General features: G+C 54.2%; 2 protein-coding genes across 4 annotated transcripts; both read left to right on the top strand.

Annotated features, from left to right (window-relative positions):
- Nucleotides 1–600: 600 nt before the first annotated feature.
- TEKT2 (tektin 2) lies at nucleotides 601–4319 on the top strand. Of its 3 annotated transcripts, XM_066265084.1 has the most exons (10): nucleotides 601–676; nucleotides 1421–1617; nucleotides 1698–1823; nucleotides 2023–2228; nucleotides 2746–2889; nucleotides 2976–3090; nucleotides 3270–3377; nucleotides 3513–3656; nucleotides 3832–3911; nucleotides 4048–4319. In XM_066265084.1, exons 2-10 carry the CDS (start codon nucleotides 1462–1464, stop codon nucleotides 4259–4261), a joined length of 1293 nt encoding a protein of 430 aa, XP_066121181.1. In that variant the 5' UTR covers nucleotides 601–676; nucleotides 1421–1461; the 3' UTR covers nucleotides 4262–4319. The 3 variants fall into 3 exon arrangements, with proteins under 3 accessions (XP_066121181.1, XP_066121180.1, XP_066121182.1); XM_066265083.1 differs by having other exon boundaries at nucleotides 3270–3656; XM_066265085.1 differs by lacking the exons at nucleotides 601–676; nucleotides 1421–1617 and having other exon boundaries at nucleotides 1767–1910; nucleotides 2626–2889.
- Nucleotides 4320–5016: 697 nt separating this feature from the next.
- On the top strand, nucleotides 5017–10307 carry ADPRS (ADP-ribosylserine hydrolase). The gene is made up of 6 exons (XM_066269658.1): nucleotides 5017–5257; nucleotides 7720–7816; nucleotides 8092–8299; nucleotides 8397–8581; nucleotides 8910–9010; nucleotides 9473–10307. The coding sequence occupies exons 1-6, from the start codon at nucleotides 5044–5046 to the stop codon at nucleotides 9763–9765; spliced, it is 1098 nt and encodes a 365-aa protein (XP_066125755.1). The 5' UTR covers nucleotides 5017–5043; the 3' UTR covers nucleotides 9766–10307.
- Nucleotides 10308–11280: the final 973 nt, after the last annotated feature.

The raw sequence follows: 11280 nt of genomic DNA, 5'->3' as shown, positions 1-11280 counted from the left end.
CTTATCAGGAGGGTGCTCCAACCAACTGAGCTACCCGGCCAGGACAGGGTCAGTCTTTTTAGATACCCGTGAAAATGGAGATGAGGCTCAACTCATGTAATAGTTATACTAACTGTTAACATTTCCCAAGGCCTAGAACAGTACTATCAAGGCTGAATTCTTTTTCCTTCTCTTTTTTAAACGGTTGGATTTTGAACATTGCTTCTACTATCCCAGTTACTTCACCCAAAGATGAGCCCTCTCCAAATACGATTATCATTCCTTCTATGCCGTCAAGCAGATGGATGAAATTGTTGGACAAGACAGGAGGACCAAAGGAATGCGTGTAAACAATGTCAAATATATTTAGTTCTGGAAGGATACCTGCTGGGGAATGCGCCTGAGCGGGAGATTAGTTTTTCTGTGTACCTAGGTTTTATATCGATGCATAAATTTGATCAAAATTAAAGTGTTTAACTTGTAAATGAAGTTAACATTACATCTTGCTGCCCTCCTCCTCCTTCTCCAGCCCCCTCCTGCAGCCGCAGCGGGGCAGCAGCCTCTCCGCCCCCGCCCCGCGGTTGCCAAGGTAAACACGAGGGCGGTAATTACCTGCGCTGACGAGCGGGTGCCTAGCAACCGGGTAGCTCAACAAAGGAGCTGGCGAGAGGAGGCGGAAGTTGGCGCTGGGAAGGAGGTGAGAGGCGAGGGGAGAAAAGGGAACGTGGGAGCTTGGGGGAGCTCACATTCAGGCCCGAGTTCCCTCCCTCTGTCCCTCATCTTCCATTCTCTGCGCCAGCGCCCGGGTATTAATTTAAACCAAAACCGATTATCCTGGGGAAGGGAGTGGTGAGGTTCGCCTGGAAACTAGACGGACCCCAGCTGCTCCTCCTCCATCAGGGGCTGAGGGAAAGAGTGTGATGACCAGATGGTGAGGGGCCCAGTCCTACCCTCCCCCCCAAAAAAAACAACTCCCCTGTGCCAGCGCTTATCCCCTGCAAAACTAGCCCAAATTTCTGGATGAAGAACAGGGCTTCTTTTCTTAGAACCCTCGCTGGTCCTGACCAGCTAGGCCAGAGAAAGAAGAGAAAGCTCCACAAGACTTGGTTGCTGGAAGCAGAGATGGAAACTGGATTAAGGGCTTTTTTTCCGGTTAAACCCCACCCACTCACCAGCCCCACTAAGCACTTGGCACAGCGCTGCACACACACGGTGCTCCAGGACCTGCAGGGTCCAGGAGTTTGTGTATGTGGATGGATGGGTGGGAAGAAACATAGTTAATGCTGCTTACAAAGTTGAGCAGAGCGAAGTCTGTTCCCAACCAGGCTTCCTGCAGCAAGGGGCTTGGAGCAAAATGGACAGGAGTAGGTCCTTTGGAGGGGGCTTTTGATCTAGGAGAGGATCTCCTGAGCAGTCCTGCAGCCTTGTTTTCCCTCTCCAGCGGAGGTGGGTGTCTTGGACCAGGCCTAGGGGCCCGGCACCATGGCCACACTGAGAATCAAGCCCAGTCAACGTTTCCAGTTGCCGGACTGGCACACCAACAACTACCTGCTGTCCACCAACGCCGAGCGGCACCGCGATGTGTCACACCAGATACGCCAGGAGGCCCGGGTCCTCCGCAATGAGACCAACAACCAGGTTAAGAGCGGGAGCTATGATACGCAAACAAATAGTCCCTAGCCCCAAACACCCTATTTACCTGGCTCTGTCTCTTCCAGACCATTTGGGATGAACATGACAACAGGACTCGACTGGCAGAGAGGGTTGATACGGTCAACCGATGGAAAGAGATGCTGGACAAGTGTCTGACAGATTTAGATGCTGAAATCGATGCCCTGGCACAGGCAGGGAGCTAGGGCAGGGTGCCGGGAGCCCCTGCTGCAAGGACCTCTCCTCCATCCCTCATTTGATATTGAGGAACCCTTGATGGGGTATTTGGTGGTGTTTCCATCTCAGTCACTCACTGGCCCTTCTGTTAAAGTGGGGATTAGAGCCGCTTCCCGGTGAATGGTCCACCAGCCTCCTGTGCCTTCTCTTTTCTAGATGAAAGAGTCAGCCGAGCAAAACCTGCAGGCCAAGAACCTGCCTCTGGATGTGGCGATTGAGTGCCTGACCCTGCGGGAAAGTCGGCGTGACACTGATGTAGTGAAGGACTGTGTGGAGGAAGAGCTGCACAAAGAGGTGGAGGTCATTGATGCCACCAAGAAGGCCTTGCAACAGAAAATTAGCCAGACTTTCGAGAAGCTCTGGTAAGGAAGAGACATGTCATTCTTGTGTTCACCTGCATTTGAAGCCTGTGTGTCTTAAATGTGGAATATTTGTACTATGGATGACAAGCAGCTGGCTCTCAGGCTGCCTTCTGTCCTGCTGTGTCTATGGCAGAAACCACTAACTGATTAGAGCACTTTTCCCACTGCCTGGACGTGGTCTCAGAATACTGCTCTAGGAAGCCATTGTCAATTGATTGGAAGCATGAGAGATGAAGCCCATTTGCTACCACCCCTGACTGAATACCCTATTATGAGTGTGTATGTGTGAGTCTTTGTGAGTGTAACTAATACGCGTGCCCCTGTGGTTTTATGCAAACATGTGTGTTCTCATTTTAACTGTGAGGAGCTGAGCCAGCTATGGTGGTTTTTGTCTCAGCTGCAGCAGCAGGTCCTGTCACTCCAGCCTCCCCACCCCTCAGTGGCCCTGCAGTACACTGGGGGCTAAGTCTTGGGGCCTTGGTGGGATAGACTGCGAGCTAGTCTGCTCCTTCCCCAGCCTCCTGCAGGAAGTCAGACAGCAGCTCAACTGGGACCATCGGGACAAAATGGAGACATTGGACATTGACAGAGGTTGCCTCTCTCTCAACCTCAAGGCCCCAAACATCTCTCTGAAAATTAACCCTACACGTGTCCCCAATGGGTAAGAAGTGTTTCAATCAGTCTCTCCTTCCCCCACACCCAGAGTGGCCATAGTCTTTTGACCCCAGTATTTCCTGCCTCCTGCAGCTCCTCCACAATTCAACAGTGGGATGACTTTAGTCAGTTCAACAAGAACCGGGCAGAGGCTGAGATGAAAGAAGCCACAGAGCTGAGGGAGGCCATTGCCCTCACTATTGCTGAGGTGACCGACCACTTCCTTGCCCCTGCACCTCCATGGCTAATGGATGGTCCAAGTGTGCACTCAAGCCTTTATCTTGCATTCCCTGTTGACCATGTGGCATCCCAACCCTTCATCTGAGCGACATCCTCAGATGGTCATGAACTTATACCCTCGATGCCCGGCCTACTTCTGTCCTTCAGACCAACAATGAACTTGAAGCCCAGAGGGTTGCAACGGAATTTGCCTTCAGGAAGCGGTTGCGGGAGATGGAGAAAGTGTACAGTGAGCTCAAGTGGCAAGAGAAGAATGTGAGCCTTCTCCATTTAGTCCCCTGGGGCTTAGACTTCCTGCTTTGGGATGAGGAGCCCGAAGCCCATCTGGGAAGCCCTGGGTGCACCTTGGTGGCTTCAACTGGTGGAGACCAGTCACTCTGTCCCCTGCAGACCTTGGAGGAGATCACTGAGCTACAGGAGGACATCCGGCACCTGGAGGAGGATCTGCGCAGGAAGTTACTGAACCTGAAGCTGTGCCATACCCGACTAGAGTCCAGAACCTACCGGCCCAATGTGGAACTCTGCCGGGACCAGGTGAGAGGGTACCCCAGTGGGGCACTGTCCCTCTGCTAAAGTTTCCTCAGGATCACTCACTCCCCAGCACATCTTCCTGGTGGAGCTGGGGTGCTGACACAGGACAGCACCCAGGCCCATGGGCCAAAGGATAGTATCGCTGACCTGGGACTCCAACCCTCACCTCCGCCTCCAGGCACAGTACGGTCTCACTAATGAGGTCCACCAGTTAGAGGCAACCATCACTGCCCTGAAGCAGAAGCTGGCACAAGCACAGTAGGTTTGGGGAGTGGGCAGGAGGTGCAGGGGAGACACGTCCCACCCAAGGGGCATCTTGCTGCCTGCTGGCTTCCCTGCTATCTTCCTTCACCTTCCGACTTCATGCAGTGGGTTTTTAATGCCTCCTCCCCAGGGACGCTCTAGATGCCTTGTACAAGCACCTGGCCCGGCTGCAAGCTGACATCGCCTGCAAGACCAACTCCATGCTGTTGGACACTAAGTGCATGGACACTCGTCGAAAGCTTACTGTGCCTGCTGAGAAGTTTGTGCCTCAGGTGGACACCTTCACCCGCACCACAAACCGTACCTTGAGTCCACTCAAAAGCTGCCAGCTGGAGCTGGCCTAGCCTCGGGAACTGGGAAGGGCGGGGAAGGTTAGATGGAAGAGGAAGGAGGGTAGAGAGAATGAATCTAATAAATGTTGAGTTTCTCAATGTAGGTTTTCTGCTACCCTTGCATGTAGTCAGCAGAGAGAGAGTAAGAGGGTTTTTGGCCCTCCTGTAAATGGAGGAGCACAGCTGTTGACCATCATCCCTCAAACTCCATGTTCTAAATCCGATTCCTTCTGCCTCTTTAGGGAGCCCCTCTCTGGTATAGGCCAGCACCCCCTGGGCTCTAGCTGCATTTCTAACCAGCTCTGCCCCAGCTGAACCCTTGTCTGCTCTCCTAATGCCTAGGGAAGGCCAGTGAAGGCTAGGATCACAGTGGAAGAGTTTGGGGAACGCGGGCCCAGACCTGAGTGGAGGTCAAGGACTGGTACTGCCGTGGGAGTGCTGGGGTGCAGGGCAAAAAGAGTGAGGCTTCATAAAGGCAGGACCTGGAGGGCGGTGGTCTTAAGGGCAGGGCTGCAGCGGTCCGATAGTCGCTTCCAGACCCTTTAGGGGCCGTCTCGCCCGGTGTGACACCGGTTGTAGGTGGGGAGAATAGGGACGAAAAACAGAGGCCTAGCCTTGGTGGAATCCAATCAGCATTACGGGACCTGCCCTAGTTCCACGCACGCGGAGCCGCGCCTCCGAGACGCTAGGTGGCGCTGTGGGCCGCGAGCGGCGAGCGGCTCAGAATCGCCAGGCGGCGCTGTGGGACTGGGGCGCGTGCCGGCCGCACCGGAAGTGGTGACGGGGCCGCGCGGATGGCGGCTGCAGTGGCGATGACGGCGGCGGGCTGTGGAGGGGCTGGAGCGGCCCGCTCCCTTTCCCGCTTCCGAGGGTGTCTGGCTGGCGCGCTGCTCGGGGACTGCGTGGGCGCCATCTACGAGGCGCACGACACCGTCCACCTGACGTCAGTGCTGCGTCACGTCCAGAGCCTGGAGCCGGACCCCGGCTCGCCCGGGAGCGCGCGGACAGGTGGGCGGGGCCGGGCGCGCGAGGGCAGGTGGGCGCTGAAGGGGCTCCGGCGAGGCGCCCGGAACGGTGTGGGGGCGCGGACGGGAGAGACGCGTGCTGGGAGATGAGGCTCCGTCGGGCCCCTGGGGCTAGCGCTGGAATCCGGACGGCCCGCACGGGCACCTGCGGCTCTGCGTGGCCACAGCCGACCTCCATCCTCACACATCTAGCCCTGAACGTTTCCCAGCTGGGGGCGTGGCGATACCGTGCTCCCAGACATGCAAGCCAGAACCTGGGCGTCATTCTCCTAAATTGCACCTGGTCCGGTATATACACCCTGCCCGTTTTACCGGTCTTAACTCATTTGTCTCGACTTAGTGCGTCCCACTCCATTCTCCACACAGCCGGGCCGGGCGTGCTCTTTTCAAAACATAGATCTTATCGCGACCTCCCCCGCGTAAAACTGCGGTGATTTGCCATTACCCTTGGGATGGAGCTAAATTCCTGAACGTGTCCTACCGGGCCGGCCCTCCCTCGTCGCCAGTTTCATCTTACACTTGCTTTCTGTGCCTCGGCTCCTCTCACATCATACACCCAGGCTGGTGCCTGTGCTGTCCTTTGCCTAAAAGCGCTCAGTGTCACGTCGGCGGTCAAGCAGTGGATGATGCTTCTTGGAGAGCATGTACTATAGTTAGAAAAAGAGGCTTAACCCTGGAGGAGGAAGAGGAACTAGAGAAGGAAGCAGTTTGATAGGAGGAGAAGAAGCAGGGGGGGCATGTGTATCAGCAAAAACCGGGAAGATTTCAAGGTGAAGGTGCTGGTCACTGATGTGCAACGGAGAGGTAGAAAACCATTTTCAGTAGAAGGCTGCAGCCTGGAAGTTAGATTTCACTGGGTTTAGGAGGGAATGGTTTGGTATGAAAGGAAGGAGAGACGAGCTAGGGCTGAAGTGAAGGCAAGATGTAGAACCAGTTTTTAATTTCATTTAGGTTTGATGTTACAATGAAAGAAAAACAGGGTTTAGGTTGTGAAGTGTTTTAGGACCCTTTGGATGCAAGTGGCAGAAAAACCAGCTCAAAATGGCCTAAGCAAAAATAGAACGCATTGGCTAACCTAACTGAAAAGGCTAGAGGTAGGTTGGGCTTCAAGCGAGGCGGAATCCATGGGCTCAAGCTGTCTCCTCAGGACCTAGTTCCTCTCCTTGCTCAGATCTGCATCCTTAGTGGCCTTAACTCCCTTTGGCAGACGTGGTGGCCCCAGCAGCTCCCAGCTCCATCAGAAGAAGAGTTTCGTTTGGCAACCATCCCTACATAAAGTCCCAAGGGTCTCATTGTCTTGACTTAGGTCATCTGTCCATTCCTGAACAAGGGAATGGGGTGAGCTCTCTGATTAGGCTAGAGGTGGCTTTCGCTCGATGCCCTAGTCCATGGACTGGGAATGGGAGAGTAGGGGTTCCTTGAGGAAAAGCAGGGTGTATGGACCAAGGGAAAGGAGAATGGGTGCCGCTCCACTATGTAGGGAGAGGTTGAAGACATGGGAGAGGGGACAAAGGATGAACAAGGTCCCCGGGTATGGGAATGGGGGATTGACCAAAAGAGAGACTTACTTCCCCTAGGGGAGACCAGAGAGTACAGCCATAGATTAGAGGTCTGTTAGCATCTTTCCAGTGAAGTAGATGGGGGGGGGGGGGGCGTCCTGAGAGTGAAGGGGAGGAGAAAGTGGGGTTGTGGCTTGGGATACACGGAGAGGGTGTGGCACAGCCCATGTGAGGAATGGGAATGGGGCTTGCTAGGGAGTGTGCTTTGTTCTCTTGGTCTTCAAATAAAACCAAGTCCCTATCCCTGACCCATTTATGTCCTACTTGTGAGGTCACCATATAACCAGTGCTGCTGTGTTGGAAATGCCAGAGCAGTACTCCTGGGCACCCAGAGGAAGGAGCCAGGGCAGAAGGAGGGAGGGGAGCAGCCCCAGCTGGGAAGAACTTGGCCTAAGCTCTGAGACTGGTCCTGGGCATGTGTAGGGGAATGGTGGAATATAAGATAAGTGAGGAGGGGAGGGCCTTGAATGCCAGAGCAGTGAATTTGGGCCTTATCCTGAAGGCAACAGAGAGTGAATGCAAGGAAAGTAATAGTGTACACTTAGGAAGAATTTTCTGGCTGCACATATAGGTTGGGTTGGAAGGTAGGAAATGCACAGGACATTTGAGACCCAAAGCAGATTGTATAAAGACTAGAGCCACAGAGATAGCAGCCAGAAGGTGGTAGAAGGTTTTTCTTCAGAGATCAGCAGGACATGGCCACTGACTTGGAGCAAAGAATCACTGACAATCCCAATGCCTAGAGCCCAGGACAGTGGATGGGAGTGAGAGGCTGACTTAAGGCATTCAAAAAGTGGTAAATAAAAGGAATGAGTGGGAGGCCAAAGCAGCCACTCTTGAGTTGCAGGCAACTGCTCTCCCCACCACCCCCACCCTGTCCCTGCAGAAGCTTTGTGCTACACAGATGACACGGCCATGGCCAGAGCCCTAGTGCAGTCCCTGCTGTCCAAGGAGGCTTTTGACGAGGTGGACATGGCTCACAGGTGAGGAGGTGATCCTGGGAGGAGGCAAACCAAGCGGGCAGAATTACTGCACGCCGTGACCAAAGCAGTGATGCCGTGCATGCTGGGACACCCACCCTCAGCAGGAAGCTGTTTCTAGAGCCACTGCAGCTTCCCAGGCTAGAATGACAGCACTGCTGGTACAGGCTACTTTTGCCCCCAGGGCCTCCTCATTTCCCACACCAGCCTGATTTCTTCTCTCCCAGCCCTGACGGGCATCTTTGAAACCCTCATCGTGTCTCCCTTCCATCCCCTAGATTTGCTCAGGAGTACAAAAAAGACCCTGACAGGGGTTATGGTGCTGGAGTAATCACCGTCTTCAAGAAGCTCCTGAGCCCCAAGTGCCGTGATGTATATGAGCCTGCTCGGGCCCAGTTTAACGGGAAAGGTTCCTATGGCAATGGGGGTGCCATGCGGGTGGCTGGCATCTCCCTGGCCTACAGCAGCATCCAGGATGTGCAGAAGGTAGTATGGGCAGGCTAGTGTCTGGGCTGTCCCCTCCCGCCCACCCTCGTTTGGGCTCTGTGACAGCAGATCTTAACCTCCACTGCCTTTACCCTAGTTTGCCCGGCTCTCGGCCCAGCTGACACATGCCTCCTCCCTGGGTTACAATGGTGCCATCCTGCAGGCCCTGGCTGTGCACCTGGCTTTGCAGGGGGAGTCATCCAGTGAGCACTTCCTTGAGCAACTCCTGGGCCACATGGAAGAGCTAGAGAGCGATTCCCAGTCCATCTCGGATGCCAGAGAGTGAGTATGTGTGGTGGAGGCGGCTGAAGGTGTGTTTGTGAGTGCATGTGTGTGGGGTGGGGTCCTCTGACATTGCTACAAGCTGATACCTTCCTTCTCTAACTGCAGATCCTGGGGAGGGCTGGGAGGGTGTTCCTTTGCCTCAGCTGTGGTTCAGGCAAGACTTGGGGTTCCAGAGAAGAAAATGAGCGGCTCTCATTCAGCCCTCTCCCACTTGTTAGGACACCTGGCCTGGCTGTCAGCCTGACCACATCCCCCCATGATCCTCCCACACAGTCCTTCCCCTCCCTGGCTCCAACCTCCCTGCAATCTTGCCCCCAACCCACAGGTTGGGCATGGAGGAGCATCCATACTCCAGCCGGCTGAAGAAAATTGGAGAGCTTCTGGAGCAGGACTCAGTGACTAGAGAGGAGGTGGTGTCTGAGCTAGGTGTGTAGCCCCCCATACCCGTCATCCTTCAGGGTCAAGCTTGGGCTCAGGGATGGGAGGGGAGTGAGGAATCACACCTGCCATCATATTTTTGCCCAGGGCTACTGTGACAGCCTTCTTGCTCTGGGGCAACAGCACCTTCGGCCTCACAGATAAATGTCCCCAGAGATGGCAGCTGGCCACCAGTTCTTACAACTGGTGTTGATAATCAGTGTTTATATAGTACTCTTACTGTGTTCTGGGACAAATCCAAGATACAGGAACCTTGGTCAGTAGGGCACTTCTGCAGTCACCCAGCCAGTAAGTGGGAGAGACAGGACTTGAACCCAGGTAGTCTAACTGTGATCTTAGTTATAGCCCAGCTTGAAGCTGAGTGTTGACTTGTGACAAGTGGTAGGAAGCCTATGGACATGTGTGGGGTGGGAGATGGGGTCAAGTTCCCATAATCTGGTATCCCCACAGGGAATGGCATCGCTGCCTTTGAATCTGTGCCCACCGCCATCTACTGCTTCCTACGCTGCATGGAGCCTGACCCCGAGATCCCCTCTACCTTCAATAGCCTGCAAAGGACTCTCATCTATTCCATCTCACTTGGTGGGGACACAGACACCATTGCCACCATGGCTGGGGCCATTGCTGGTGCCTACTATGGGATTGAACAGGTGCCAGAAAGCTGGCAGCAAAGCTGTGAGGGCTATGAGGAGACCGACATCCTCGCCCAGAGCCTGCACCGGGTCTTCCAGAAGAGTCTCTGAGGGCCCCAGCTGCATGGCTCCACCATGTCCAGTGGGACCACTAGAGCTCAGGTTGGAAACCCTGAGCTTCCTCGGGCTTTGCTCCCTGCCTCAGTCTTCCTGCAGCATGGGCAGGGGGCACCACTGGGGCTGCAGTCTCTTTGGGGGAGGACATGGGAGTGGTTGAGGGACTGGTGTCTCCCTGGCACTGGGTTTCTGGCTTGCTGCAGAGCCTTGGGTACTCCTGTCTCCTCAGTGAGACGAGAACCTGGGCAGGTTGTATTGGAATACTTTTGGCATTTTCCTTTATCATCCAGCACCTGGAATTGAGGAGAAGGAAATGACCTCCAATAGCATTTCTCCTCATTAGAATTTAGCCAGTTTACCAGAAAGCCTGTCTTTGACTGGGCAGGGTCCTGAGCAGCACATGTCTGTGGATCAAGGAGACAGGCACTGAATCTAGCTGATCTCGATATGCACCTGGCCCTTGACCATGGTGGGGCTTGTTAACAGCTTCCAGTGGAAGTCACAGAGCAATAAACAGTTTTTGGTAAATCCCACCATGGTTTTTCTGTTTCTCCTCTGCCCTGAATGGATTCTCCCCCCTTGACCTTTTAGGCTAGTGCCTCTCTATCTGGGCTACCCTCTCCTAGGAGCTAGGACCCTAAGGTTATAAGCTGCTGAGTTGTTGCAGCAGATTCCTCCAGTTCTTTCAGTCAACTCTGTTCCCCAGGAAGGGCTGAGTGCATGGTTTGGTGCCTTTTCCTGTTGGAGATCACTCAGAGTGAACCAGCAGGGGTCAGGGAACAAGCCAGATTTTCTTGCTTTCAGAGCTTGACTCCAAAGGTTGCTCCCCGGTAGAGCCCAGGCCCAGCTAGGCCAAACATGGGAGCCCTATAGGAGAAGCAGAGGACACCTGTGTCACCGGACTGCCAACCTTTAGGTGGGGAAGGTGCATCATCCTGGGTGCTCTGGATGGACCCTCTTCTGCATCTTGGGCACCTGTCAGAGGCCTCAGCCTGTCAGGAAGTTCTGCATACCCACCATTAAAAAGAAAAGAGAGCCCCCCCTAAAAAAAAATAAAAGGAGCCTTGGCTGGATAGCTCAGTTGGTTAGAGCACTGTCTCAATATGCAGAGGTTGTGGGTTCTATCCCCAGTCAGGGCACATATAATAACAACAGATCGATGTATCTGTCTCTCCCTTCCTTTGTCTCTAAAATCAATTAAAAATAATCATTGGCCCTGGCTGGTTAACTCGGTTAAGAGTTGTCCCGAAACAACAAGGTTGTGGATTCAATCCCTGGTCAGGGCACACACAAGAAGCAATAAAAAGAATGCACAGCTGAGCCTGACCAGGTGGTGGCACAGTGGATAGAGCGTTGGACTGGGATGCCGAGGACCCAGGCTCGAGACCCCGAGGTTGCCAGCTTGAGTGCAGGCTCATCTGGTTTGAGCAAAGCTCACCAGCTTGGACCCGAGGTCTCTGGCTCAAGCAAGGGGTTACTCGGTCTGCTGAAGATCCCACGGTCAAGGCA

The sequence above is a fragment of the Saccopteryx bilineata genome, chromosome 3 (genome assembly GCF_036850765.1).
Source record: "Saccopteryx bilineata isolate mSacBil1 chromosome 3, mSacBil1_pri_phased_curated, whole genome shotgun sequence".
NCBI lineage: Eukaryota > Metazoa > Chordata > Mammalia > Chiroptera > Emballonuridae > Saccopteryx > Saccopteryx bilineata.
Note: the sequence above shows the minus strand (reverse complement) of the source record. Positions and strands in the feature narration are given on the sequence as shown.

What these genes read in the sequence shown, in the direction of transcription:
- TEKT2 (XM_066265083.1), top strand. Translation starts at nt 1,462, where the DNA reads ATGGCCACACTGAGAATCAAGCCCAGTCAACGTTTCCAGTTGCCGGAC. An exon ending in AAATCGATGCCCTGGCACAG is followed by an intron (nt 1,824 to 2,022) that starts GCAGGGAGCTAG and finishes TCTCTTTTCTAG; the next exon opens with ATGAAAGAGTCAGCCGAGCA. An exon ending in CAGAAGCTGGCACAAGCACA is followed by an intron (nt 3,912 to 4,047) that starts GTAGGTTTGGGG and finishes CCTCCTCCCCAG; the next exon opens with GGACGCTCTAGATGCCTTGT.
- ADPRS (XM_066269658.1), top strand. Translation starts at nt 5,044, where the DNA reads ATGGCGGCTGCAGTGGCGATGACGGCGGCGGGCTGTGGAGGGGCTGGA. An exon ending in GAGGTGGACATGGCTCACAG is followed by an intron (nt 7,817 to 8,091) that starts GTGAGGAGGTGA and finishes TCCATCCCCTAG; the next exon opens with ATTTGCTCAGGAGTACAAAA. An exon ending in GGAGGTGGTGTCTGAGCTAG is followed by an intron (nt 9,011 to 9,472) that starts GTGTGTAGCCCC and finishes GTATCCCCACAG; the next exon opens with GGAATGGCATCGCTGCCTTT.